This window comes from Microcaecilia unicolor, chromosome 6, assembly GCF_901765095.1.
Source record: "Microcaecilia unicolor chromosome 6, aMicUni1.1, whole genome shotgun sequence".
In the NCBI taxonomy this organism is placed as follows: Eukaryota; Metazoa; Chordata; class Amphibia; order Gymnophiona; family Siphonopidae; genus Microcaecilia; species Microcaecilia unicolor.
In genome coordinates this window covers 285,552,886-285,578,385 of record NC_044036.1, presented here as the reverse complement: position 1 = coordinate 285,578,385, position 25,500 = coordinate 285,552,886, and the positions used below count along the sequence as shown (strand labels likewise).

Below are 25,500 nucleotides of genomic sequence, written 5' to 3'. Positions count from 1 at the left end.
CCGAGCCATTCATCCGGTGATTCTTGGACTGCCCTGGCTCCGTCTACACGCTCCAGTGATCGACTAGTCCACCGGTGAGATCAGGCAATGGGGCGCCTGGTGTGTCAAGCAATGCCTACAGCAAGTCAAGCCTCCACTGTCACTCTGCTCGGCTCAGCTTCAGACCCCGCCGAAGGAGCTGCCCGGGCTGCCTAGGGACTATCAGGACTTTTGCGATGTATTCAGTGCCCAGGCGGCTGACACACTGCCTCCGCATCGGTCATTCAACTGTGCCATAGACCTCCTGCCAGGAACCGATCCTCCCCGGGGGCGTCTTTACACCCTATCCTGTGAGGAGTCCCGTGCTATGAGGGAGTATATCCGAGAGCTTCTACCTCACCAGCAGGGGCTGGGTTCTTCTTTGTATCAAAGAAAGACGGGTCTCTCCGCCCCGTTCTCTCCCAGACAACTGCAGCCGGGAAGAAGCATCCTTGCTTCTTCTTTTCCCGCAAGTTTACCCCCGCGGAGCTAAACTATACGGTGGGGGATCGGGAGCTTCTGGCGCTTAAGTTAGCATTTGAGGAATGGCGGTACTTGCTGGAGGGAGCAGCCCATCCGGTGATGGTGATCACCGACCATAAGAACCTCCTGTACCTCCAAAATGCCACCAGATTGAATCCGCGTCAAGCCCGGTGGTCGCTGTTTTTTGCTAGGTTCGATTTCCGCCTGATTTTCAGGCTGGGGGAGAAGAACGTCCAGGCGGATGCCTTATCCCGCAGTTTTGAGGCTCCCGGGGACCAGGAGGAGCCCTATCCCATGCTGAACCCAGCCTGCATTCCCTCTATATCTGGGGCGAGTGCCGACTGCCGAAGGGCGGTACCGGTGGGTCTCCGCAGGAAGGTGCTGCATTGGGGGCACGCTTCCGAATTCGCTGGACACTTCGGGTTTCACAAGACCCTCCATCTGATATCCCGGTCGTACTGGTGGCCTCGGATGGCGCAGGATGTGCTGCAATATGTGTCCACCTGTCCGGTGTGTGCCCGAACCAAGAGTTCTCATCAGAGACAGTCTGATGCAGCCCATGCCAGTACCGCAGCAACCCTGGGAGGACCTGTCCATGGATTTCATCACTGATCTACTGGCCTCCCAGGGCAACACAGTCATTTGGGTAGTGATAGACCGATTTTCCAAGATGGCCCACTTTGTGCCCATGAAGACTTTACCTACAGCTGCCAGTCTTGCCTCCAGTTTCATCACCCACATCTTCAGCCTCCATGGACTGCCCCAAAGGATCATAAGTGACCGTGGCTCTCAGTTCACCTCTCGCTTTTGGAAAGCGCTCTGTTCAGCCTTTGGGGTGACCACGCTTTTTTCATCAGCATATCATCCACAGACCAATGGGATGGTGGAAAAGGGTCAACCAGACGGTGAAGGCTTTCCTCCGGGCCTACTCGAACCAGCGCCAGGATGATTGGTCCGTTTTGTTACCCTGGGCAGAGTTCGCCTACAATAACAGCCTGCATTCCGCCTTCCGGACTACACCTTTCAGTACCATCTACTACCGGGTCACAACACATGGAGAGCATGTATAGTGGACTGAATAGTTTCCAATCTTGAGGGAATAATAGATTTAGGAGCAAATGGCAAACGTTGTAGAGGTATGGGATAAATTAGATCTCTCTCAATTTTGAACCAAAAAGGATGATCAATGGAGGACTCGGAATAAGTAGTCCATATAGCACCATATCATCTGAGAGTGGCTGCCAAGTGACATAGATAGAAATCTAGGAAACAAACCCCATCAGCTTTGGAAGCCTTCATGTGTTTAGGGCAATACGAGGTGTTTTATTTTGCCATACATATTAGGAAAGTTTATGATCAGTTTCTTTATAGAAAGGATGAGGTGCCAATTTTTGTAACATATTTAAACAACAGTTTATTGTTACAATTATAATTTTTATCACCTCTATATGGCCCCACCACAAAAGTGTTAGCAGGGACCACTGATTTATTATTTTATATCAAGGCGTGTTAAGATCCTTTTCATGATTATTGCCATTAGGTGGTCCCTATCCTTGTGAAAGAGAATCCCGAAGTATTTTAATTGGGAAGGGGACCATCTAAAATTAGCTTGTCCAAAATCTGATTGAGTTGTGATATCATTGAGAGGCACTGCTTCAAGTTTATCCTAATTTATATGATATCCAACAAATTTGCCTCTGGGTGAGTCTCCCACGCTCGGTGATTTCTAGGACACTGGGGCCACACTCTCAGGGGTCACCCAGTTTCCAGAAAGCACCCACAGATCCAACACACAAACCACCAAGAATCTTAGTCAGTCTAGGACATCAGAGCCAATAAACAATTATGTTTATTTTCATAAAAATATTGAACAGTGAACCATAAAAACATATGGGAAAAACAGAACATAATAACAGGTAACTGAAATAGTTTAATAATTAATCCTATCTAAACATTTGTTACTACCTGGGTAGCACCTGGGAAGTTTCAGGAAGTTATCTGGTCTAAGTCTTGAACAGGATCTCAGGACAGAGATGTTTACCTCTGTGCTCCTAGACTGAGATTGAGAGAAAAGCCAGTATCTGGCTGTATCTGAACTCCAGGCCAATCAGATTCCAGAGCAACAACTTTTTGAAAGTATACAGCAGGTTACTTCAACTCTGTGCTAAACTACAGAAGAAACAGTCACTTTCTGTAACAGCTTAAAACTGAAAACAAGTGTCATCTGCTGGCCAATTAAAAGAAATACACTTCATCAGTATAATAATACAGTTTACAGGCGTATAAACCCACTGTTTTGTCACATATGCCAAGAACTCTTTCTAAGAGTGAGGCAAAAACTTTAGCTAATATTTTACAATCTATATAATATTTTACAATCTATATTTAGAAGGGAGATGGGCTACAATTTACAACTTTAGTATGATCTCTTCCAGGTTTAGGAAGAATAGTGATTTGAGCTTCTCGGAAGAGTCCTTGATTAGAGGGATGCAACCATAGGTACGAATATAGTTCCTGAAGTATAGGGGTCAATTATTTTGAAAACACTTTTTAAAATTCCACTGGATAACCATCAGGTTCAGGTACTTTAAGTGTTACCAATGATCAAATAGGTGCAATGATCTCTTTTCTAGTAATGGGAGCTCCCAGAACTTGAGCTTCTTTGTCTGTCATTGAAGCAGTAGAATCGTCAACAGAAGAAGAAAATAATATTTTGTAAAATAGTCCAAATTCTTTAGAAACTGAGATGTCATCACAGATATTTCTACCACTTTCTGTGATAAGAGAGGCAATCCTTGAATGTTGTTTGCAGTTGGCTAAATAATGAGCTTGATTTGTTGGCAGATATGTACTGGTCAGATTTTTGTATTACCATATCTTGATGTGCTCTAGAACTGCAGAGTTTATTAAATTTGCAATTCATTTTTAAAAAGTCATGAAGAATGTCTTTAATCCCAGATTAAATATGTAATTGTTCCAAATAAGGAAAAAACAGGGGGTCCAAAGAACACCAATCAAACAGAACAGAAAAATGCAAAAAAGGACCTTCAGGAGCATGGCAATGGGAAATTCTTTATTAGAAAGACCCGACATGGGGCTGTGTTTCGGCGGACATTCGCCTGCATCAGAGGTCACAAAGATTCTTTGCAAAACAATGCTGACACTAACAGGCCAAAGCAGTGCAATCCCACTTTGTGTATTGATATATACATTAGGAATTATATAGAATAAAAGTGATTGCCTTAGTCCTGCACATATGAAAAAACGCTATCCGAAAAAACGTCAAAGCAGAACATATATTCTAATAAACAATTTTCCCTTGTCCTGCTCCTGAAGGTCCTTTTGTGCATTGTTCCAAATAAGAAATTTCAGATACCAGTAAAAGGTATTTGGCTTGGTCAGATTTTTTTCGCCAAGACATAAAGCTAATGATTTCACCAATCAAGCTAGTTTTAAGTGCTTAAAAGAGGAAACAGAATTGGTAGTATGTTTAAAATATTCCAAAATGAACAATTTGATTTTAGCCAAAAAGTTTGAATCACTGATAATAGAAGTGTTTAGTCTCCAGCAAGCAGGTTTCATGGGAGAAATTTGATTTTGAAAAGAAACTAAAGCATGATCAGATAGTAAAACGGGAGAAATATTTGCACTAATGACCACAGGTAGCAATGTTCTAGAAATGAGGAAAAAGTCAATCCTTAGCCCCATGAATTAAAAAGAGAAATCTCCCTCCAAGAATTATATAAACTAAATGTACTCACCAGTAGCTCAAGCATACAGCTGCTATCCCTAATTCCTCCCATTAAACAACTGTCCGTAAACTACCCATTATATAATAGAATACATATTAAAATCAATAACTGTAAATAAAATAAAGGTGATGCATTAAAAGCAATATAAAGCTTTAATATCAATAATGCATTATATAAAATAAATAAAAGTAAAATGTAAAGTAATGTGTATGGCATATTGTGCCATACACATCCAGTATCTAAAAATAACAATGAGATAAATTGTCTCTACCTCATTGTCAAACCATGAACTTCTTACAGTATTATAGTATAATTACACAAACAATAAAGTAATATTGAAATAGCATAACAATTGATCACAGATGGTAGCATACAATGATTATGCTGAAGCAAAAGGAGACTTACAAAAAAAGTTATCAAATTCAGTATTAGGAAATAACAAATATTACTTTGAGATTTGAGAAAACTTCTCTACAAAACTGAAACAGATTTGTGAAAGTATATAGTAGATAATCATCCCATTTTGATTTGTCATATCCAAGTATGCAAGCTTTCTGGACCAGTATAGTTGTTAGTGTGGTTGCTGATGGTAACTCACATAAGAGCGGGATACAGGACGCTGAACTGGGCCCTGATATCTTTAAGATCTTAATGAAGAAGCAGGAAGGCCTTCCTCTTAGCTGTGGTGGTAGCAGCCAGGTCAGGGACTATAATAATCTTGCAACCTTGATAAATCAAAGATTTGCCTTCAGCAGCCATCAATATCTGAAGAGCATGTGAGTGATGGGCTCTCTCAAATTCAATGTCCAGAAGTTTTGGTATCCAGGATTCAAGAAATGCAATGACATCTGATATTTTGGAATCTTTGGGTAGACTCAAGATTCTAATATTGTTTCTGCGACTCCTGTTTGCAAGGTCCTCGTGATCTTCTCTGAGTTTATGGATCGCCTTCATGTTGGATTGGACCTGCAGAACAGCAGGTTCGAGTTTAGACGTTTGAGAATTAAGAGATTTCCACAAGTTGTTGTGTGGAGGCAATCTGGGAATGGATGGTTTCCAATTCCTGTCTCATGTCACAAGAAATTGCCATGTGATTATAAAGTAATTCTTTGATACCTGTAATTCTGACATCAGCAGATCCTCTTCCATTTCAGTATTACTGAGACCGCCTGTTTTATCTAGCGATGAGGGTTTAGATTTGAGTCATTTAGGAGGCAATTCTATATATGGCGCCTAAAAAATCAGCGCCGAAATCAGTGCCAAGCGTGTTCTATAATCGGTACCTAGATTTAGGTGCCAATTATAGAATAAGATTAGTTTATATTTCAGCACCTAGATCTGTGTGCATCCTTTACACAAACTAAAACATGGCGTAAATCCCGGCGCGTAGATTTAGGCCACTAGGCCATATTCTATAACTAGGTGCCTAAATTTTGGAACGCCCATGACACACCAATTTCCCTGCCCATAACTATGCTCCTTTTTGTCTGCGTACGTTAGAAGTTCAGCGCACATCATTACAGAATACGCTTAGCAAGTTGTGTACCTAAATTCTAATCCGTGCCAATTATTGCTTGTTAAGCGCTGTTATCAGCACTCATTAAGTCAATTAAGTTGTGTGCAGTGTTATAGAATCTGCACCGATTTTGGCGCCTAAATCTAAGCACACTAACCCAGGGGTTAATGCTTGACGAGACATTAAATTGTGCATCAGATTTGCTCTTTTTCATCTTGAGATATTCTGATGTTGAAATTAAGTAAGCAAATATCCAACTCACGTGTTTAGGATGACAATTTGCATCGATATTTTGGTAGCTTCATGGAAGCACCCAGATCAAGCAGCCATTCAGCCAGAGGTCAGACTGGAAGTCAAATGGTTTTAAGCAGATCAGAAAGGAAAAAAAATCAATCAATCTCATAATGTGGAATCTGACCTTTCTGGAAATCCCCACTGGATATCAAACCACCACAGAGGGGTCTCGTGAGACTTGTACCTGAGTGCACAGAATGGGTCTCAAGAACACTGTACCCAGAGGTCTTCCACAGTTACCCGAAAGTCTCGCTACTGCTGTCTTTTCTTTTTTTAATGATACAGTCGGCTTCAAGCCAGAGTTTTTCCTGCAGCTCCCAAAGTAATCATTAGGAGCTGCTAAGTGTGCAGTGAACACATCCTCTCTCCCCCCCCCCCCCCCCTCCACCCCTACACACACAGGGGCTGCAACCAATACTTCCACATACACTTTCTTCTCAAAGCTCTGGTTGGTTCAGTTCTTTCATTTAGTTGACCGTGTGATTTGCTTTCTGCTCTTCATCTGCCAAATTTCACTTTTAAGTTTGATTCTTGGATAGGATCAGGGCCGCTGAGAGACTGGGCCGGGCCGGGCCCACTGCTCCCCCCCCCCCCCCGAGATCGTCGCAGCTACTGCTCCCCCTCCACCCCCCTGAGGTTGCCACTGTCCCTCCCCCCTCCACCCCCACCCCCGAGGTCGCTGCCACCACTCCCCCACTCCATCCGCAACTGGGCCGGGCCCCCTGCATTGAAATCACAGTCTCACCTACTACTACTACTACTACTACTATTTAGCATTTCTATAGCGCTACAAGGCATACGCAGCGCTGCACAAACAAAGACAGTCCCTGCTCAAAGAGCTTGCATTCTAATAGACAAAAAATAAATAAAGCAAGCAAATCAAATCAATTAATGTGAATGGGAAGGAAGAGAGGAGGGTAGGTGGAGGCGAGTGGTTACAAGTGGTTACGAGTCAAAAGCAATGTTAAAGAGGTGGGCTTTCAGTCTAGATTTAAAGGTGGCCAAGGATGGGGCAAGACGTAGGGGCTCAGGAAGTTTATTCCAGGCGTAGGGTGCAGCGAGACAGAAGGCGCGAAGTCTGGAGTTGGCAGTAGTGGAGAAGGGAACAGATAAGAAGGATTTATCCATGGAGCGGAGTGCACGGGAAGGGGTGTAGGGAAGGACGAGTGTGGAGAGATACTGGGGAGCAACAGAGTGAATACATTTATAGGTTAGTAGAAGAAGTTTGAACAGGATGCGAAAACGGATAGGGAGCCAGTGAAGGGTCTTGAGGAGAGGGGTAGTATGAGTAAAGCGACCCTGGCGGAAGATGAGACGGGCAGCAGAGTTTTGAACCGACTGGAGAGGGGAGAGGTGACTACGTGGGAGGCCAGCAAGAAGCAGATTGCAGTAGTCTAAACGAGAGGTGACAAGGGTGTGGATAAGGGTTTTGGTAGAGTGCTCGGAAAGAAAGGGGCGGATTTTACGGATGTTGTAAAGAAAGAAACGACAGGTCTTGGCGGTCTGCTGGATATGATCAGAGAAGGAGAGAGAAGAGTCAAAGATGACCCCAAGGTTTCGAGCTGAGGAGACAGGGAGAATGAGAGAGCCATCAACAGAAATAGAAAACGGGGGGAGCGGGGAGGTGGGTTTGGGGCAGCAGGCAGCAGAACGCCTCCCTTCGGTCCTCCTTCCCTCCTTGTGTCCCGCCCTCGCGGAAGTTACGACAGACGAGGATGGGACACAGGGAGGGAAGGAGGGCCGAAGGGAGGCATTCTGCTGCCTGCAGCGTTGCTTTCACGGAGGCGAGACTGCGATTTCAATGCAGGGGGCAGACGGTCGACGATGGAGGGCGGGTGGAACTGTAGCACCAGGCCCCCCTCGGAGGCCCAGGGAATTTTGTCCCCCCTGCCCTCCCCCCTTCGGCGGCTATGGATAGGATACTTAACAATGGGTCTCATTAGATAACAATAGCTGCAAGGGCTTTATGCCACCCTTTTTTTTACCCAGGCCTTACAGTTTTTCTCTTACTCTTTTGGGGTTTCCAGTCCCATCAGAACCAGCCTCAATGGGGCTACTAGGTCACAAGACATCATTTAAACTACATGGGGTGCGAGAGAGGGAGGGTAAGTTATTTTTTATCCTGCTAGCTTAGTCATCACCAGAAGAAACAGTTGCTCCTGGTATCTGGTATTAGGGGCACCCTGAGTATGAACAGTAGGTAACGCAACTGAGCAAAAGTTGAGAATCCCTTCCCTAAGCACTAGGGTTGTGAAAGGTGCCATCTCATCATCCTCAGTCTCTGCTGGACTGAAGACCACAATCTAAATCCATGAATCCCACATGGTGGTTCACAGTGCTGTCACTAAGTCATCACATCAGCCTTCCTTGTAGGTCGTTACAGACCCAACCACTGTGCCTCTGATTGGTAAACTAAGTAAGTGATATTCATAGGAAGCTGAAATCTTGAGCAATTAGGATCACCCAAGAGTCAGAATGGATAAATGAGGTAAAGGGTAAGAAAACCTTGGAATCCCAGATCTTATCTTGCCTCATTCCCAGGCAATCCCCATGGCCTCAAATTGCAGAAATTATACTGAAATTATGTCAGAGATAGGCAGCTTGCAATGTTCCCAGAGAGCCCAGGTCCTAACTACTCTAAGGAAGTTCTATAACTGGTCATCCCAATAATCCAGGCCCACCTACTACCCTCCCTGAATTTGTGCATTTTGGCATAGAATTCTTTAAAATAAAGTTGACCAGCCATCTTCTAGTATGTAAAATTATTTCTTACTGTGATTGTTCAGTTCATTCCCCCTCCCCCACCCCGAGAGGAAACAATGGTGAAACTGGTATAGAGATGTTAGTTCACCAGTTTGCAATTTCACTCTTAAGCCCAAGGTGTCATAAAATAAAATCTCATATAGAGACCTCTGCTGCTTTCCATTATGCTGGCAACGGACAAGAAAGTGAGGACACCTCAAAGAGGATATCAGGAAGTCTTTAATAAAAACAGCTTAAAAACGACCCGACACGGCTGTGTTTCAGCACCAAGGTCTGCATCAGGGGTCTAGTGGATTTCTTGTATTGTGGCTGGTTGGCTTAACCAAGAAAGGTGTAGCTGTGTGACTTCTGAAAGATGAACAAACATTGTGCTACAGAACGCCGTGGTGGAAAATCTTGTCTATGATGTGAATGATACATCATGCTGGCAGCATTTTTTTCAAGAAACCTAGGGCTGGTGTACAAAGCATTGTTTCCATAGGGAAAAGGGGTAGCTTTATAACTGTTTGCAGGCAACCAGCAAAGCCAGATCCAAACCCTGCTACTACTGAAAAAGAAAGTGTGTGCTGAATCCAATTAAAATAAATAAAATAAAAAATTATCCTTAGGATAAAGTTACAGAAGTACAGGTTGTAGGGGTATGTCCTTATCTGCATATCAGGCATGCGATTTTATAGAAGTCTTTTTCCTTGTGTTAACCACTGCTTTAGCCACAGAAACACTTTTGAAAATCTCACTCAAAATGAGGAAAAAACACCTCAGTAAATCTGATCCCTGGTATTTGTAAGCCGAGCACAGGTTTGGAGTCACCTAGGATTTCATAAGGCTATACCATAAACAAGTTCTTCTCTTACGTACTTTTCTTTATACTCCAAGAAGACTTTGGCGAGGCTGCTTCCTCCAGACATCATGGATAGATCAATGGCTCTTAGAAAGCTGAAGTGCACTTTAATTAGTTCCTTAAAAACAAAGAAATAATTATTAATACATCTAAATATGAACATATGAAAGATTCTGCTCTCATTACAGACTTATTTCTGTTCATTTTTGCTTACATTTGTAGTGAAATGAAGCACCCTAGCTTTTCACAGACCTTAAGTCACGCTCTAGGAGCTAAAATGCTAGGCTCTATCTAGACTGTACAATAGTGTTTATTCAAAATACAAGGTCACAAGATACAGAGCATTTTACAAAACAATTCAGATTAATATGTCATCCTTGTCCAAGAAGCTTACATTCTGAGCACAGGGAGGTCAAATGTTTTGCTCATGGTTGGACAAGGTGTGTCACATAAGCGAACAGAGCTAGGTTCTCAACAGACGTGAAGCCCTATAAAACACTGCAAACTGGAGTCAGTTTCAAGATTGGCTGGATTAAACTAGTTAAGGCAGCCATGATGAGGTCCTGTTATGGAATCTCAGTAGAACATAATGCTGGCAAACGAGGGCATCAACCAGCTCTGTGTTAAGTAGCATCTCCAATGTGTCAAAAGAACAGTAATTTACACCTAAGGGTAGGTAGTTTTTTATCTTGAGATTGTCCACCAAACAGCACTAGAGAGCTCATCCACCAAGAATGGCTCTTGAGAGCTAGCATGTGATATGAAAGTTAATTGTAAGACACTTGTTGATCTAAGTCAATTGTAAGCCACAATGAACTTACCACTAGGTTGGAAAATGTAGGGTACAAATGCAGAAATAAAATAAAAAATAAATTCCAGTACTTATAACTATTCTTAATTTTATTCAAGAGACTCATCACAAACTGCATCCCATTCTGAGTGGATTAGCCTCAAACTCAGCCAGAGGTTGGATTTGATACACTACTGTATGCAAATCCCAGCACTCTGATTCCTTGATGCCCTTTAGCGCTTTATTCTGCATTCCCTCAGCTTCATCAGGCCTCTCTACTAAGCATGATTCCCATAGACACAAATTAGGAGAAAACATTTGTTACACTAGCCATTTGGCATGGATAGTAGTTAATTTGGCTTTAACTGCATTGTAAACTGATAAAGGTTTTCCTTTAGTTTATTAATAAGGATATCTTTCCCCCTAAACCAACCTCTCCTTTTCCCCATTCACTCTGTGGATAACACTTTCATCCTCCCTGTCTCATCAGCTCGTAACGTTGGGGTCATCTTCGACTCCTCTCTCTCACCTTTTCTGCACATTTCAACAGACTGCTAAAACCTGTTTTCTTTTTCTATAATATCACCAAAATTCATCCTTTCCTTTCAGAGCATACTACCAGAACCCTTATCCACATTCTTATCACCTCTCACTTAGACTATTGCAACTTGCTTCTCACAGGTCTCCCATTTAGCCATCTCTCTTCAATCTGTTCAAAATTCTGCTGCACGACTTATATACCAGCAGTGTCGCTATGCTCATATTAGCCCTGTCAAGTCACTTCATTGGCTCCCTATCTGTTTCTGCAAACAGTTCAAACTCCTCTTATTGACTTACAAGTGCATTCACTCTGCAGCTCCTCAGTACCTCTCCACTCTTATCTCTCCCTACACTCCTCCCTGGGAACTCCATTCACTGGGTAAATCTCTCTTATCTGTACCTGTCTCCTCCACTGCTTTCAAAATTCTCTGTTCCTGCTACTGTTGCTTGTCAGTTTCATTCCACTCCTCTTCCTGCCTTCCCTTGCTTGCTCAGTGCTCCTGAGCAGTCCCTGCCCTCCCTGTGATTAGGGCAATGTTTACTCTCTTTGGTTTAGTTATAAAGCAGTGTTTGGGTGTAGCTTAGGTCAAATAGACAGCATGAGAGAGAGGGACACAAACAGCCTTGCCACACTGAATCATCCACTTTACGCTGAATTATTTATGTATTTATTGGGATTTATTAACTGCCTTTATGAACCAATTCACCCAAGGCAATGTACAGCAGGTCCATTACCTCTAGATTGATAAAAACAGAATCCATGTCTTGAGGGCTTAGAATCAGCTTTAATGGGATCATGTAGTTCTGTCAAGAGAAATTAAAAATCATGAGTACAACGGGTAACTAGTAAAGTGCAGGAGTTAAATATGTATAGGTAAGATAAGGTGTTTTGCAAGTTTCTGCTGGATAAAAGTTCCTGATTACAAGTGTCCTACAACAGTTTTCTCCAGCTGATGATTTTCAGCAATTAATTCATTCTTGGAATCGTCTAATATCCATACCATAATCGTGTGCGTTACTCCTGCCCCTTACAGAGCATTAATCTTTATGGCAGAGTACAGACATAACTCATCCAAACCAATTAAGAACAGCAAATTCATGGAGTGAAATTTGCTTCTAAGCTAATTAGTTTCCTTAATAAATATCTCCAGTTTCAGTGCTGCCAAGAACTAGCAACAATAAGCAGGTTCTTAAAACTCATTTGGTGGATCAGAGAGCAAAAGAGAGACTTACCAGGCTGCCTTGACTCATAAGGTCATGCTCTGCTAGGCAGCCTTCATTGTTCCAATGCTCCTGGGAAGTATTTATAAAGCATTCAGGGGCCAATGCAGATGTCACGTGATAGAACTGTATGCTAAAGCCTCAGTATGGGCTTCTACCACAAAATTAGTGAGAAAATATGCTGATGCTATGCAGTAAACAATGAGCAAGCAAATTACTGCCACAATAAAAATGTGGCAGTAATCTGCAGCTCATCACAAAACGTCCCCCTTGCTATCAATGTGTGAGTGGTGACTGGCTCATGCACTGCTAGGAAGGGTGATACTTTAAAAAAAAAAAACCCAAAAACATCCAATCCACCGGTATGGTTTTTGCTACATCAGCCCCTTAAAATCCCTGGTAGTCTAGTGACCTCCCCACATTTAACCACTGTCTTGACATACACAAAAACAATCCTTGATGCCTAGTGGCACTCCCACACCCTCCCTCTGGCCCCCTGACTCCTTCCCCCTGCCCATCGTACCTTGAAGACGCAGGAATGTGCCATCTTTGAAAATGGTGGTGCCTGACCTCTGTCCTATGCATCCTGAAATACACCGAATTGAGCCAGTCTTCCAAATAAGGGAATTTTTAACCTCATCTGGATTTTTTTTGTATGGTGGGGCAAGGGGATCATAGTGAGGGGGCAGGGCTGCTATAATATCTGGGATTGTTTTTTGTATATCAGAGTGGGTAAGGTTAGGTCACAGAGAGGGAGGGGGCTTGCACTACCAGGGATTGTTTTTTTGTACATAGGGTATGGGGGATTGGGTTGGGTCATGGGGAGGGGGATCTACTAGACTACCAATGATTGTTTTTTTGTATGGCAGGGAGTTTGGGTTGGGTTGGGAGGCTTTCTACGCCACCAGTAGATTTCTTGCATTGTGCCCATTTGGTACACATCATCGCTCAGCTCTGCATTGCTGCAGGTTAAGTAAAAGGCTCTTTACCATGTATTTTAATATGCTATGCACTGATGTCTGCTGTACGAGTTAACTTCAGCACAGAAACCCTTTCAACATCCAGTGGCCAATAATGAGCATATGCTCGTTAACCGCACACATATTTGCATGGTAGCTTTCTGCATCAGCCCCTTAGTGTGCTGGGCAGCTTGGGTTCTGGCAGCATCCAGTGTTGCTTCTTGTAGGGGATCTTAGTTTTATTTAGTTTTCAGCCTATACCCCATCTATCTAGTCTATCAAAATGCAATTTATGGCAGCTTATAAAAAAGTAAAAAAAATTGCAATGTCCTTGGTAAGTCAACCCCTCCCCCCACGACTTTTACTTTCAAAGGAAGAGTAGTTACATTCATACAGCAAACTAATATATTTTATTTATCTATTTATCTATTTTCCCTTGTATCCATCTTTCCAAGAAGGTGATGTACATTTGCAGTCATTGCATCTGACTGTGGGCAATTTTAATGGAAACAGAACCACTACGGGTCTCTCATGCTTCACTACAGCACAGAGAGTATCTAACTGCAAGTTTTGAACAGTGGAAACATGGTTGTTTCTAAATTGCTACCAATGGAGATGCTCAGTGGAGAAAGCATTACCTTGGCATCAGGTGACAGTTTTTAGCTTCATTTGACCATGATTTTGCCCACTGGGCAAAAAATGACATCTACACAAGTTATTAGCTGAGGAATGTTTTATCGGGGACAAATACACAATGGGAAAAGGAAATGGGACTTATATACCGCCTTTCTGAGGTTTTTGCAACTACATTCAAAGCAGTTTACATATATTCAGGTACTTATTTTGTACCAGGAGCAATGGAGGGTTAAGTGACTTGCCCAGATTCACAAGGAGCTGCAGTGGGAATTGAACTCAGTTCCCCAGGATCAAAGTCCACTGCACTAACCACTAGGCTACTCCTCCACTCCACTGGTCAGTCTCTTCCCAAGTAGGAAAGAACCTCCATCTTGCAGAGTAAGAGCTGGCAACTTTGGCCATCATAAGAAAGGCCCTGTCCAACCACTGTCTTGGCATGTACCAGTTATCAGTCAATTGGAAAATAGGCAGAGCTGCCGTGTGACCAAATTCCTAGAGCAGACCTTTAGTTAATCCTGATTCTTGAACGCCACTTAGAGCACTGTGTTGTAGCTCACTTCTTTCATTTGATATCAGCACTACAGGTAGCAAAATATATCAGAAGAGGGTGTCAAGTACTGACTCAAAGACTCACAACAGACAACACACTATGCTTTACCTATAAGAGGAGAGAAAATATGGACAAGAGTTCTGAAAAGACTTTCTTGTAGACACTGTGTGAGGAAGCCTTTAGGAGAAATATGCCTTTAGTATATATTATTTTTATGAGAGTCATGAATAATCTGTGCAAACCAAATCTAGAACATGGTGATATAAACTTTCTGGGTGAAGTCTGCTTTTCAGTACTGTGGATAAAGTCAAGCACTTCTACAGCCAAGAAAAGCTGGAAGTAATGTGAAAATGCTAAATTACAGCTCTAGTTCGAGAAATGCTCTGTAGCAGGACACTGCAGCATCCTGGGTACTGACATGCACAGAGCTCTTACCTTCTCGATATCTTCCAGGGTTTTGTAGTACCTAGCTTCAGTTTCTTGTATTTCTAGTAAACAGCAGTTTCTTTTGTCATCCTCTGTCATTCCAATTTTCTGGGCAGAGAAAATTAGGATTTAGTGTTTGTGTATCCTAAGAAGTTTCCTTATTTCATAATTGGTAGTCAAGCCCGTCACATCCCCAAGCGAAAACTGAGTGGAAGCACTATGAAAGTTTAACTCTTGAACAAAGCTACAGTGCAGAGCCCCTATAACTTTGCATAATCTGAGACTCCCAGTCTTGACTGGAAACACTAATCCATGGACTTATTCTATAAAGGTTATGCTCCTAAATTTACACTCCTAAATTTAGGAGCATAATTTATGCTGCTAAATATAAGCTAAATCTATGAGTGTAATAGGCCCTAAATTAGGAGCATAGTTTATGCTCATAAATTAGGAGAGTAAATATAGGAGAGTACATTTAGGAGAATAACCTTTATAGAATAAAGCCTACAGCGTATAAAAATTCTGCACATCATTAGGTTTACTCCGTACCTTCCCCCCAACACATTTGATTTCAACCATAAAGATAACGAGGAAAAATGAGGTGCAAAACATGCTCTTTTATTCAGCATCTTTTACTCACCTGCATATACCTAATCTGAGGCATGAAGAAACATAAATGAAACCCATTAGTCAGATCCAGTTTAATCAAAATAGTGGCTTGCTTTTAACACAGGAGGCTATACAAAATTGTAATTGCTATAGGGGCTACAAGCATTAAAAATCTGATCACTTCAGTAAAAGTGGTTCTGAATATTAAGGAGGAAAGGCATCCATGTGGGTTATCATTAAGACATGTTATTTTACTGTTAACTCCTTTTATTAGTAACTAGGTTTCACTGCATAAAATAGGAGCTGTGATGAAATAGCATGAGTTAGTGTTAAAAAAAATTCTTCTTAATGGTAGCCCATGTTGATAACTATGCCCCTAATATTCTTACCTATGCTACATATATACACAACTGAACAAAGGTACTGAAAAATGGACAACAACCTCTAACTATGGGCCCCTTTTACCAAACTGCGGCAAACGGAGGCCTGCGCTGGCATCAGCGCGTGTTTTTGATGCACATTGAGGTCCCTTTTACCGCAGTGGGTAAAAGGTAGTAAGTCTTTCTTTTTTCCAAGAAATGGCCATGCAGCAAGTGAAGCACTTGCCGCGTGGCCATTTCGGAGGGGGAGGGGAAGGGTAGCCCTTACTGTCACCCACTGAGGTGGCGGTAAGGGCTCCTGCACTAATCCGGCAGCAACAGGGCAGAGCACTGCCCGATTACCACCAGGTATACACCTGTGCTACAAAAATTAAAATATTTTTGTAGCACCGGATATGACGGTACGCTGGGGATGGGAACTACTGCCTGGCTGTTGCGGTAGCTCAGTGCTACTTCCTTTTTTAGCGAATGGTAAGCCCACGTTGGGCTTACTGCCATTTTGTAAAAGGGGCCCCATGTGTGTACTGTATAAGGTCTTTAAGGAGTGAAGGAATAGTCTAATGGTTAGAGCAATGGGTTGAGAACCAGTGAGGCCAAGTTCAAATGCCACTGTCACTTCTTGTGATGCTGGGCAAGTATTAACTGTCCATGCAGGTACAAATTTAGAAGGCAAGCCCTCTGGGGACTGGAAAATACCTATCGTACCTAAATTCAACTAACCCCGAACAGAAATGTGAAAGAAGACAAAGGCCATATACCCAGCATCATCCAATTACAACGTATGCTTTCATTTTTTAAGAATGTAGGCTACATTTTATTTCCCAATCTGTTTAGCCTACACAGAAACCTTCTGTTGATTTGTAGGGATGTGCTGTCATTTATGACAACAGTGAAATAATGTTTGTTGTTTTGTTTCCCATCCAAAATGAAAAAAAGAAAAACAACAAAATGTTTGTTTTCTTTTTTTCTGTCCTTTTAGCATGGCCCATATGGTTTTAGCATGCTAAATGATTTAGTGTGTGCTACGCCGTTAAAAAAACAAAAATGAAATAGAAAACAAAAAGAAAAACAAAGATTTTTCCATGCACAATCCTACAGATTAATGCTGTTACTCATACATCAGCATTAGCCTAGCACAATTAGCCTCTTCACTTTCTGATCATGACGCTTGCCCTCTGACTATTTATGAGAGAAGAGCAGCAATATAACTTGGATTAGAGAATAAAACACAGCTTTAATGGAAGAAAGAACTAACTAGCTAGTCATAAGTAGAAGGACTAACACTGGCTGCAGGACTTACTTACCATAAACACTCAGACATCGTTTCATACACCTTTTCTGACTCTACGTACAATTTTCCTTAAGTTACCCTTATCTTCTATCTAACTCCTGCTACTCTGTCTTTATGTTCCACCTCTGCTTACCCCAATGCTGTCTGTCTATTACGATAATTTAATGGGCATTGTGTTGACACTGTCCAGCTTATTTTCGAAAGAGAAAAACGCCTATAGTGCGACCTAAATCGGGAGATAGATGTTTGTCTCGCAAAGGCGCCCAAATCGGTATAATCGAAAGCCGATTTTGGGCGTTTCCAACTGCACTCCGTCGCAGAAACGAACAAAGTTGATGGGGGCGTGTCGAAGGCATCGTGGAGGCGGGACTGGGGCGTGGTTATCAGCCGAGGAGAGATGGGCGTCTTTAGCTGATAATCGAAAAAAAAAGCGTTTTTACCACGATTTTGGATCACTTTTTTGGACCCTTTTTTTTCACGAACAAGTCCCAAAAATGTGCCCCAACTGCCCAGATGACCACTGGAGGGAATCGGGGATGACCTCCCAGGACTCCCCCAGTGGTCACTAACCCCCTCCCACCAAAAAAACCCCACTTTAAAAACTTTTTTTCCAGCCTGTATGCCAGCCTCAAATGCCGTACCCACCTCCATGACAGCAGAATGTGTTCTATCCTGTCACAGCCTTTCCCTGGGTCAGATGTGGCTCTCGGGTGCACTACAGGGTCACATCAGCATTGCATTGTGGTGGGTGTAGGGTATTGGGCTCCGTGATTTCATTAGCTTGTGTTACAGTCTGACGATGTTGGTAGTTGGTAGGCTCTTCTCCCATGGTGCTTTTCCCCCTGCCTACTGGGTCAGAGTGTGCCCTGTTGTGTTTCCTGTTGTAGTCCATGCGGTAGTGGCCATTTCTGTAAGCCAGTTTTAGATCCCTTTCCTGTGTTAGCCACGTTACAGAACTTAGTTCTTCCCTTGAATGTGGCTGAAAGAGGGCATTGTACAGCATTCTGCCAGCTCTGACCTACTGCTCATCTCAGTACCAGGGAGGCTTGTTGCCAGTGGGGCACAACCTCTGATCTGCAGTTAACTGTGAGTAAAGGCGGTTATTCCAATAAAGGACGTTTTCGGAGAGATTAGTCTTCAGGTGTCAACTGGTGTGCCAATGTTATATAGCAGCAACCAGTCCTAGAGGCCTGCGTATATGCAGGTCCCTGGAGCACTTTTAGTGGGTACCGCAGTGCACTTCAGCCAGGTGGACCCAGGCCCATCCCCCCCACCTGTAACACTTGTGCTGGTAAATGGGAGGCCTCCAAAACCCACTGTACCCACATGTAGGTGCCCCCTTCACCCCTTATGGTAGAGCTTATGGTAGTGTTGTACATTTGTGGGTAGTGGTTTTTTTTTGGGGGGGGGGGTTGGGAGCTCAGCACCCGTGGTAAGGGAGCTATGCATGTGGGAGCTTTTTCTGAAGTCCACCACACTGACCTAGGGTGCCCAGTTGGTGTCCTGGCATATTAGGGGGGCGAGTGTACTACGAATTGTGGCCCCTCCCACGACCAAATGGCTCGGATTAGGACGTTTTTGAGCTGGGCGTTTTTAGTTTCCATTATCGCTAAAAAAACAAACGCCCAGCTCAAAAACGTCCATTTTTTTGAAAATACGGTTCGGTCCGCCCCTTCACGGACTGGTTCTCGGAGATAAACGCCCATGGAGATAGGTGTTTCCGTTCAATTACGCCCCTCCACAAGTAGCATACTATACCATAGCATGTACTGTTATTTGAATGTTTTACTGCAGTAATTGTTTATTGCCTATGTCTGGGTTATATTTGCTGTAACTACCTTGAGTGATGTTCTTTTAAAAAGGCAGTAAATAAATTCTAATTAAAAAAAATAAATACACTGATTAAAATGTAGGAGAAAAGGCATCCCTGAACATCCTACTTGCTCCATTAGTTTCAGATTTTTGTCTTTTCATGTCTGATGAAGACACTTTATACCGTCAGTATAGCAAATATAAAGCCGGTAGGAAGAAGTATATTTGGAAGGTTCCTGCTTGTCCCAGTGACCCAATGTTTGACCCTTTCTTAAATCCTTGGAAAGTTTACAAGATAAGCTGAATACTTTTCCTTTGTGTGCATATTAAAACTAAATGAACTGATAGACATGAGAGTATAATCTTCCTTGCTGGCTTGTGAAATCAACTATGCACATTTTTTCAAATCAAGAACTGAGTTTTAGTACTCATCCCATTAATCACAAAGAAGGGCTGCCTCAGGCTATGTCCATGACACATAGAGGAATGCAGCAAAGAAGTATACAGAAAAAAACAACTCGACCCCCACAGTCAAAAATCTGAACTAATGCAACGCCAACATTTTTCTACCTCCATGCTAATCTTTGTCCTCCAGAACAATTTACTGCCAGGAATCTGGGGGAGTTGCAGACAGGAAACCTCCTCATTCTTAAGTTCATTAGAAGGTTAGATCAACTCAGCTAAAGATGAGCTATCATCTTACTATAGCCACAAAGAGTGAAAAATACTAGCATGGGGGTCTGACCCACCCACCTCAGATTAGGCAGGTGCAATCATTATCATTCATGGGGAGATAAAGATGGCTGTCAAAACAGGCCACTTACTCCATAAAGAAGTACAGAAGAAGATCCATATAGTCCCACAAAATATCTCCTAAGCTTAGCATCCTAAATCCAAACACAGATCTCAGTTTTGTATCTCGAACAGTTATAAAGTTTGTGAGATGAGTGCTGCTCGTATGGTGTTATCTTCTGGTCAAAGAATGTTATTTGGAGGAAGCCAAGACATGGCATCCTGTTCTTGATGCCACATTACTACTACTTATCATTTCTAAAGCACTACTAGACGTACGCAGCGGAAAATGGAGGAAAATGGAGAATGAGAGGGCACTGAGAAAGAAGAGGCCTAAAAGGCCACCTGGGTTACCATGGGCTGCTGATTTTCAACTTTGATGATGTCTTCATAAATATCATCACCTTCATCCTCACAGGGGACACAGTCATAAATATCGTCCTCTTCCACGTCATGCTCACTGTGATGTAAAAAAATAGAAATAAGAACAGCTGAAAACAGACAAGATCTCATTTAAGCTTATTTCATGTTCTGTTTAAAGATTTTAATGAAAGAGAAACCACATCACCACAAAAAATATTTTCTGAAACTGAGTCAAGCTATTTTCTCCCTGGGGCTTACTTGTATGTACACTTTCGCAAAAACAGAGAAATACTCAGTCTTCCTTTTAACTTATTGCTATTACTTTAGATTTGTGTACTGCTAATTTCTTATAACAATGTCCGAGTTCCCCTGTGAAAAAATTAATATTTTTATCTTTTGGTGCATAGACAGTTAACCTGTGCAAGAATGGATTCTTCCTGCTATCCTCCTCCTTCCTCCAACCTTTTGCCATTCTTCCTGTTATCCCTTTTGATCCCTCATTTTCTTATCCCCTGGCAGCCCTGGTAAGTTTATGGCCTCTTCTTTTTCCTTCGTGTCACACTGGTTTCTTCCATCCTGCATAGATTTCTCCTGGCATAATTCAATACTGCAAGATGCTTGGCTAGTGTCACAATAAAGCTCTCATCATGAAGTCTTTCTGCCATGTTGTGCCTATGGCAAGATCTCCTTTGTGAATACAAGCCTATTAATAAATTTCAGACAAGCACAGGGTAAAACACCATATTGTAGGTCTCTAATAGGCCTGCAGGGCCATATGTTACTTGGCACAGCCAAGTTTGTGCTCTTTAATCCAAATAATCATTGCAAACACAATCTTTCCGCCAGTGGCATAGCCAGACCTGACATTTTGGCTGGGCCCAAAGCTAAAATGGGTGGGTACAATATATATATACATATATAGTGGGCTTCTGGGTGGGGGTGGGCTCTTCACTGCAGGGCAAAAAAAGGTATATTTTAATCATTAAATATATACATTTTTTGACCTAGACAGTGAAGTGTTTACTCCACCCAGTAATTCCACAACAATAAATTTTAATAGTGCCCATCAGGCCCCAGCTAGCTTAATTTTAAAAACAAATTACCATGATGATGTTAAAAATAAGATGTAAATAAACCCAAAAAGCATTTTATTACCTGCTGCTGGGCTGGCAGCTGCTGCTTGGCAGTAAGTTACCTGGGGCCGGGAGACAGGAACTTGACTTCGACCAGACCTTTCTTCTGTTTCTTTCCTTTCCCAAATTCAATTTCCACGTTTCCAGGCCAGGGAGGGCAGGGCCAGGCTGAACCCTGTGTACGTGCATGTGGCCATGTGCAGCTTAGCCTTACCCTGCCCTCCCTCAGATGCCACGTCACGTCGAGCGAGCGGAGCCAAGCAAGAGCGAGGCTGAGGCACGCCGCCGCGCACAGCCATGTCCGGGACGGGTCATACCGCTACTGCCCGCTAGGTGATGGATGCGATCATGCGAATGCGACGCAACCGTCACCAACAACCATGCCACCGACGCACTGCCTCTCTCTAAGCCCGAAGGTAGGTGGGTGTGGGCTGATGATGTCGTCTAAGCCTGCCCTGAGCGCGGGTGCCCGCAACTTACACTAGGGCGGCTAGGTTCAGCTGCTGCATGCAGTGTGTGTATGTGCGCTTGGGTGGTGGGCGGGCCTGAGGACGGAATCGGACGGAGCCTGAGATCAGCTGCCAGAGCGCTGTGGGTTGGGTGCCATCTCTCTGCCGTCATGCTAGACAGCTAGGCTGCTGCTGCAGTTGTGTGTGCGCTAGGTGGGCGGGCCTGGGCCGAAATTGGGTGGGCCTGGGCCAACCCAGGCCCACCTGTAGCTACGCCCCTGCTTTCCGCCCCAAATCTTAAAAGAGAAGATAACTCCTTTCAAAACTGCATCCCATTCCAACATCACACCCTTGTTCTCACTTTCCTTACATTAAGTGGTCTGTGCTTAAATCATTAGCACTGCTTTAAAAAATCATATCATTAGCAAAATCAAGTTTTATTTTTTGTGGGAAGCATGCCACGATGTATCTCAGCTGACAGACTGCTATTTGCTGTTCTAGCCACAGGCTCCTTTCTGAACTAGAATGAGAGATGTACACTGATCAGTAATTTGTTACTAAGAAAACCATCCTGCCAAAGTTCCTTTGCATAGAAATATTCACATTATTTCAGGGGGAAAAGGGTAGTGGGCTCACAAACTCTACTACATCCTCAACATATAAACTGATGTCAAAGAAGGTTTTCTCTGACACTGTTACCAAATACTTTCTTATGCTACTTCTCACCCTTCATCCTCTCTTCTGACGCAGATAGCTTCCATAGAGAACAACTAGAATAGGAGTGGAAAAGATACCTCCCACTCTCCAGGTTTTTACACTTTTCTATGCTAATTCAGAGGAATGAATTGCCCAGTCTTGGTAATTAGGAAAGGCTAAACTTGATGAAACTTTTTTTTTTTTTTTGCACAGTAGTTTCTTCTTATTCCTGTGTGCTTCCAACTCAAATAGAGCTGGCTTCTACTGAGTTACATCACAATAAGCCTTCATTCACAACTACCTGGAAATCCTTCCTTATTATAATTTTTTTTTAATTAGACTCTTGATATAGCACCTTTCTGTGGTACAACCAATATATTTCCTTTTCAACGAAGTAGTCCAGTCATTGAAGGGCCAGTGCTTGAGCAGTGGCCACATGATACTGGCTTCCTCTGGGATCTGACAAATTTGGTATTTAGTTCAAGCCAATGAGAGCATTTTTCTAACAATTTGTGTATCCAACACACTCATATATTACTCTGCTTTTCAGAGGAAAAGCATGTGTATACTTTCCTTCTAAAAATTATCCCATCAAAAATACTTGCCCATGTTTATACTTGCTATTTAGTATACGTAAAGATTTTGAGAAAATTTATGTGCATACATTTGAAAATGTAGACGTAGGTATGTAACTCCAAACCCTACCCCACCTCCACCTCTAGGAGTGCCTCTGATCGTTGCAGGTAAAATATATACTAAGTGGCTTTAGAAACATACTTTAATCCAAGTGAGAGATAATCTTATAACAGTCGATCCATGTTCTATCAAACTATTTGATTTTTCAAATAAATTTAAAGACTCACTTATTTAAAGAATATCTCTAAAATCAGTTTATAATTATTTTTTTGTAATTCCCGGATTATCGGTCCGATTCTCTTAATTATGTAATCAGCATAGAACTATTTTTTGGTTATTTTGCAGAAAAGAAAAATCATGTAACATAACAAACATAACATATTGGAAAAATTTGGATAAAGGTACTTATTTTAGGCCTATTTTTACAAAATAGGCACCTAGAACCAGCCCCAATGGCAAGCAAATTCCCATGAACAAATTTCCACCTGCTCTGGTTTGTATAAATGTGTGTGAATATTCCATGTGTGTATCCACAGCCATAACTCCACCAAAAATACACATTCAGGAATGCCTATGCTTAGTCCAAGTAAAAGAACACCCAGTATTTCTGTATGTATACTTTTTACATGTGTATATAGTCATACAACTTTATAAAAGCCCCTTTTCATATGTAAAACAGGTTTTACACACGGGAAAAGTTTTATAAAATCACCCCAATAAAGCCTGGGTAATTTCCATTCTTAAATCAGTTTTATATGTGGAAATGGCTTTGGAAATTATCTCCTAAATATCACCATTGAATAATGGTAAAGGCCCCTCCCCTTAACTGTGAACAATCCTGTCACAGGTCCAGGAGGCAGTAGCATGATCAGAAATCAAACGCTGGTCTTCTGCATAGCACTGCACAGTAAACACCACTGGGATGGCCCATGAATTGGTATTTTCTATTTGATTATGTTCTAAAGGCAGCTGATGGCACCCCAGTTTTGCCAATGTTCCCTCCCCACACACAAACACACCTCAGGTCCATCTATCCCCCCAGAGTCTAAACATATCACTTCTACACTTGCCCTTATCATTCAATCTTGCCTCCCTCCAAGCCTTTAGGCTAGCCTTCAGTGACTATCCTCTGTGATGTTTGTGGGCTTATATATATATCTCCGTTTTCCCAGATACCTATTGATGAAATAGTCATATAAACAGTCCAGTAAACAGAAGGTGTTTTTAAGAATGTATAAATTTTGATACAAATGACTGCATATTTGCAGATTTACTGTAATGCTAAATCCATGAAAATTAAATTCACAGAAAAAGAAAAAACTAGAACCATCCCCGAGTACAACCAAGAAGCACATTTTCTTAGCATAATATACCAATGGCTTGTAACACAGTAAATCACGGCTTCCTAGAGCCTCTAAGAGTTTTCAGGTTATCCACACTGAATGTGCACAAGATAACTTTGCTTATACTGTGTTTCTAGTATATGCAAATTTATGTCATGTACATTTACTGTGAATATCCTGAACCTGACTAGCTCTGGGGTCTCCAGGACAGATTTGGGAAGATAATATGGGGTACAAATGCAATAAATAAATGTGATCGATTATAGCAGATAAAGACCAATTGGCCCATCCAATCTGTCTACAACGTTCTCTCTAGTTTTTTGCCACTCTGGGTAGATGAACCAGCACCATCTCCCCCCATATCTTTTATCGGACCTCTTCCTCTCCCCCCCCCCCCAATCTTCTTATCATAGCCCTCAATATCTGTCACAGGCACATTTTAAATTTTGTTACTGTACTGATAAGCCATTCCAGGCCTTGTCATGTTACTTTTTGGATTATTAAAAAATGTGGCGTTAATACATACTGTAGGAGGAGGCCTCGATGTTGGATTAAGTGTGAGAGTTGTAAGAATCAAACAGCCACTAAAATTGGTGAAATGAACAAAAAAGAGGATGTACTCTTTTCGTATCTACTGATCTGTAATATCAGTTGTGCTGAATAGGATTTCCAGAGTGATTTTGAAAGGGATATCTGAGGGTAAATGGGGTTTTACCTCTAGAAAATCTCTTTTGAAAGCTGCTTCTGGTCCTCAGTAGGTAGACGTATGCCCACTGCTGACAATGCACACTCCTTTTCCCTTGGGAAAACAAACGGTTTGGGGAGGGGGGAGGACTGACTATTGCAACATGTATATATTTCATTTTGAAACAGTCATACCTACTTCCTCTTCATTTTCTTTAAATACTTTGTATCTGCAGCAAAAGCCTCATCATGGCACCAGTCCAGTAAGAACTTTCCCTTTTAAAATCTGCTTACTCTTCCCCATCTATATCTCTGTGTGTGTACATATTTGAGCATGTGTACATGTATGGAAGTGCAGACCATAGTGTAGCCAAAAGTGGGTCCAAGGGTGGGCTAGGTGGGCTCACTCATTTCCTCTCCACCCCACCTTCTCTCCATACTAAAAATTAATACCTTGGCAGGGCTGGTGATGATACCGAAATCCTGCCAGCTGAAGATGTCCTCTGCGGAGCATCCTGGGCCA

The 25,500-nt window shown here is 42.4% G+C and overlaps 1 protein-coding gene across 2 annotated transcripts in view; it reads right to left on the bottom strand.

Annotated features, from left to right (window-relative positions):
• VAV2 (vav guanine nucleotide exchange factor 2) overlaps positions 1-25,500 on the bottom strand; it is a 362,905-nt gene that overhangs the window by 73,184 nt on the left and 264,221 nt on the right. For both annotated transcript variants that reach the window (XM_030207689.1, XM_030207690.1), the window contains exons 5-8: positions 20,028-20,133; positions 14,799-14,897; positions 11,733-11,801; positions 9,685-9,785 (exon numbers count right to left, since the gene is read on the bottom strand). In XM_030207689.1, the coding sequence (XP_030063549.1) occupies positions 9,685-9,785; positions 11,733-11,801; positions 14,799-14,897; positions 20,028-20,133 (375 nt within the window). The remainder of the gene's footprint in view (positions 1-9,684; positions 9,786-11,732; positions 11,802-14,798; positions 14,898-20,027; positions 20,134-25,500) is intronic.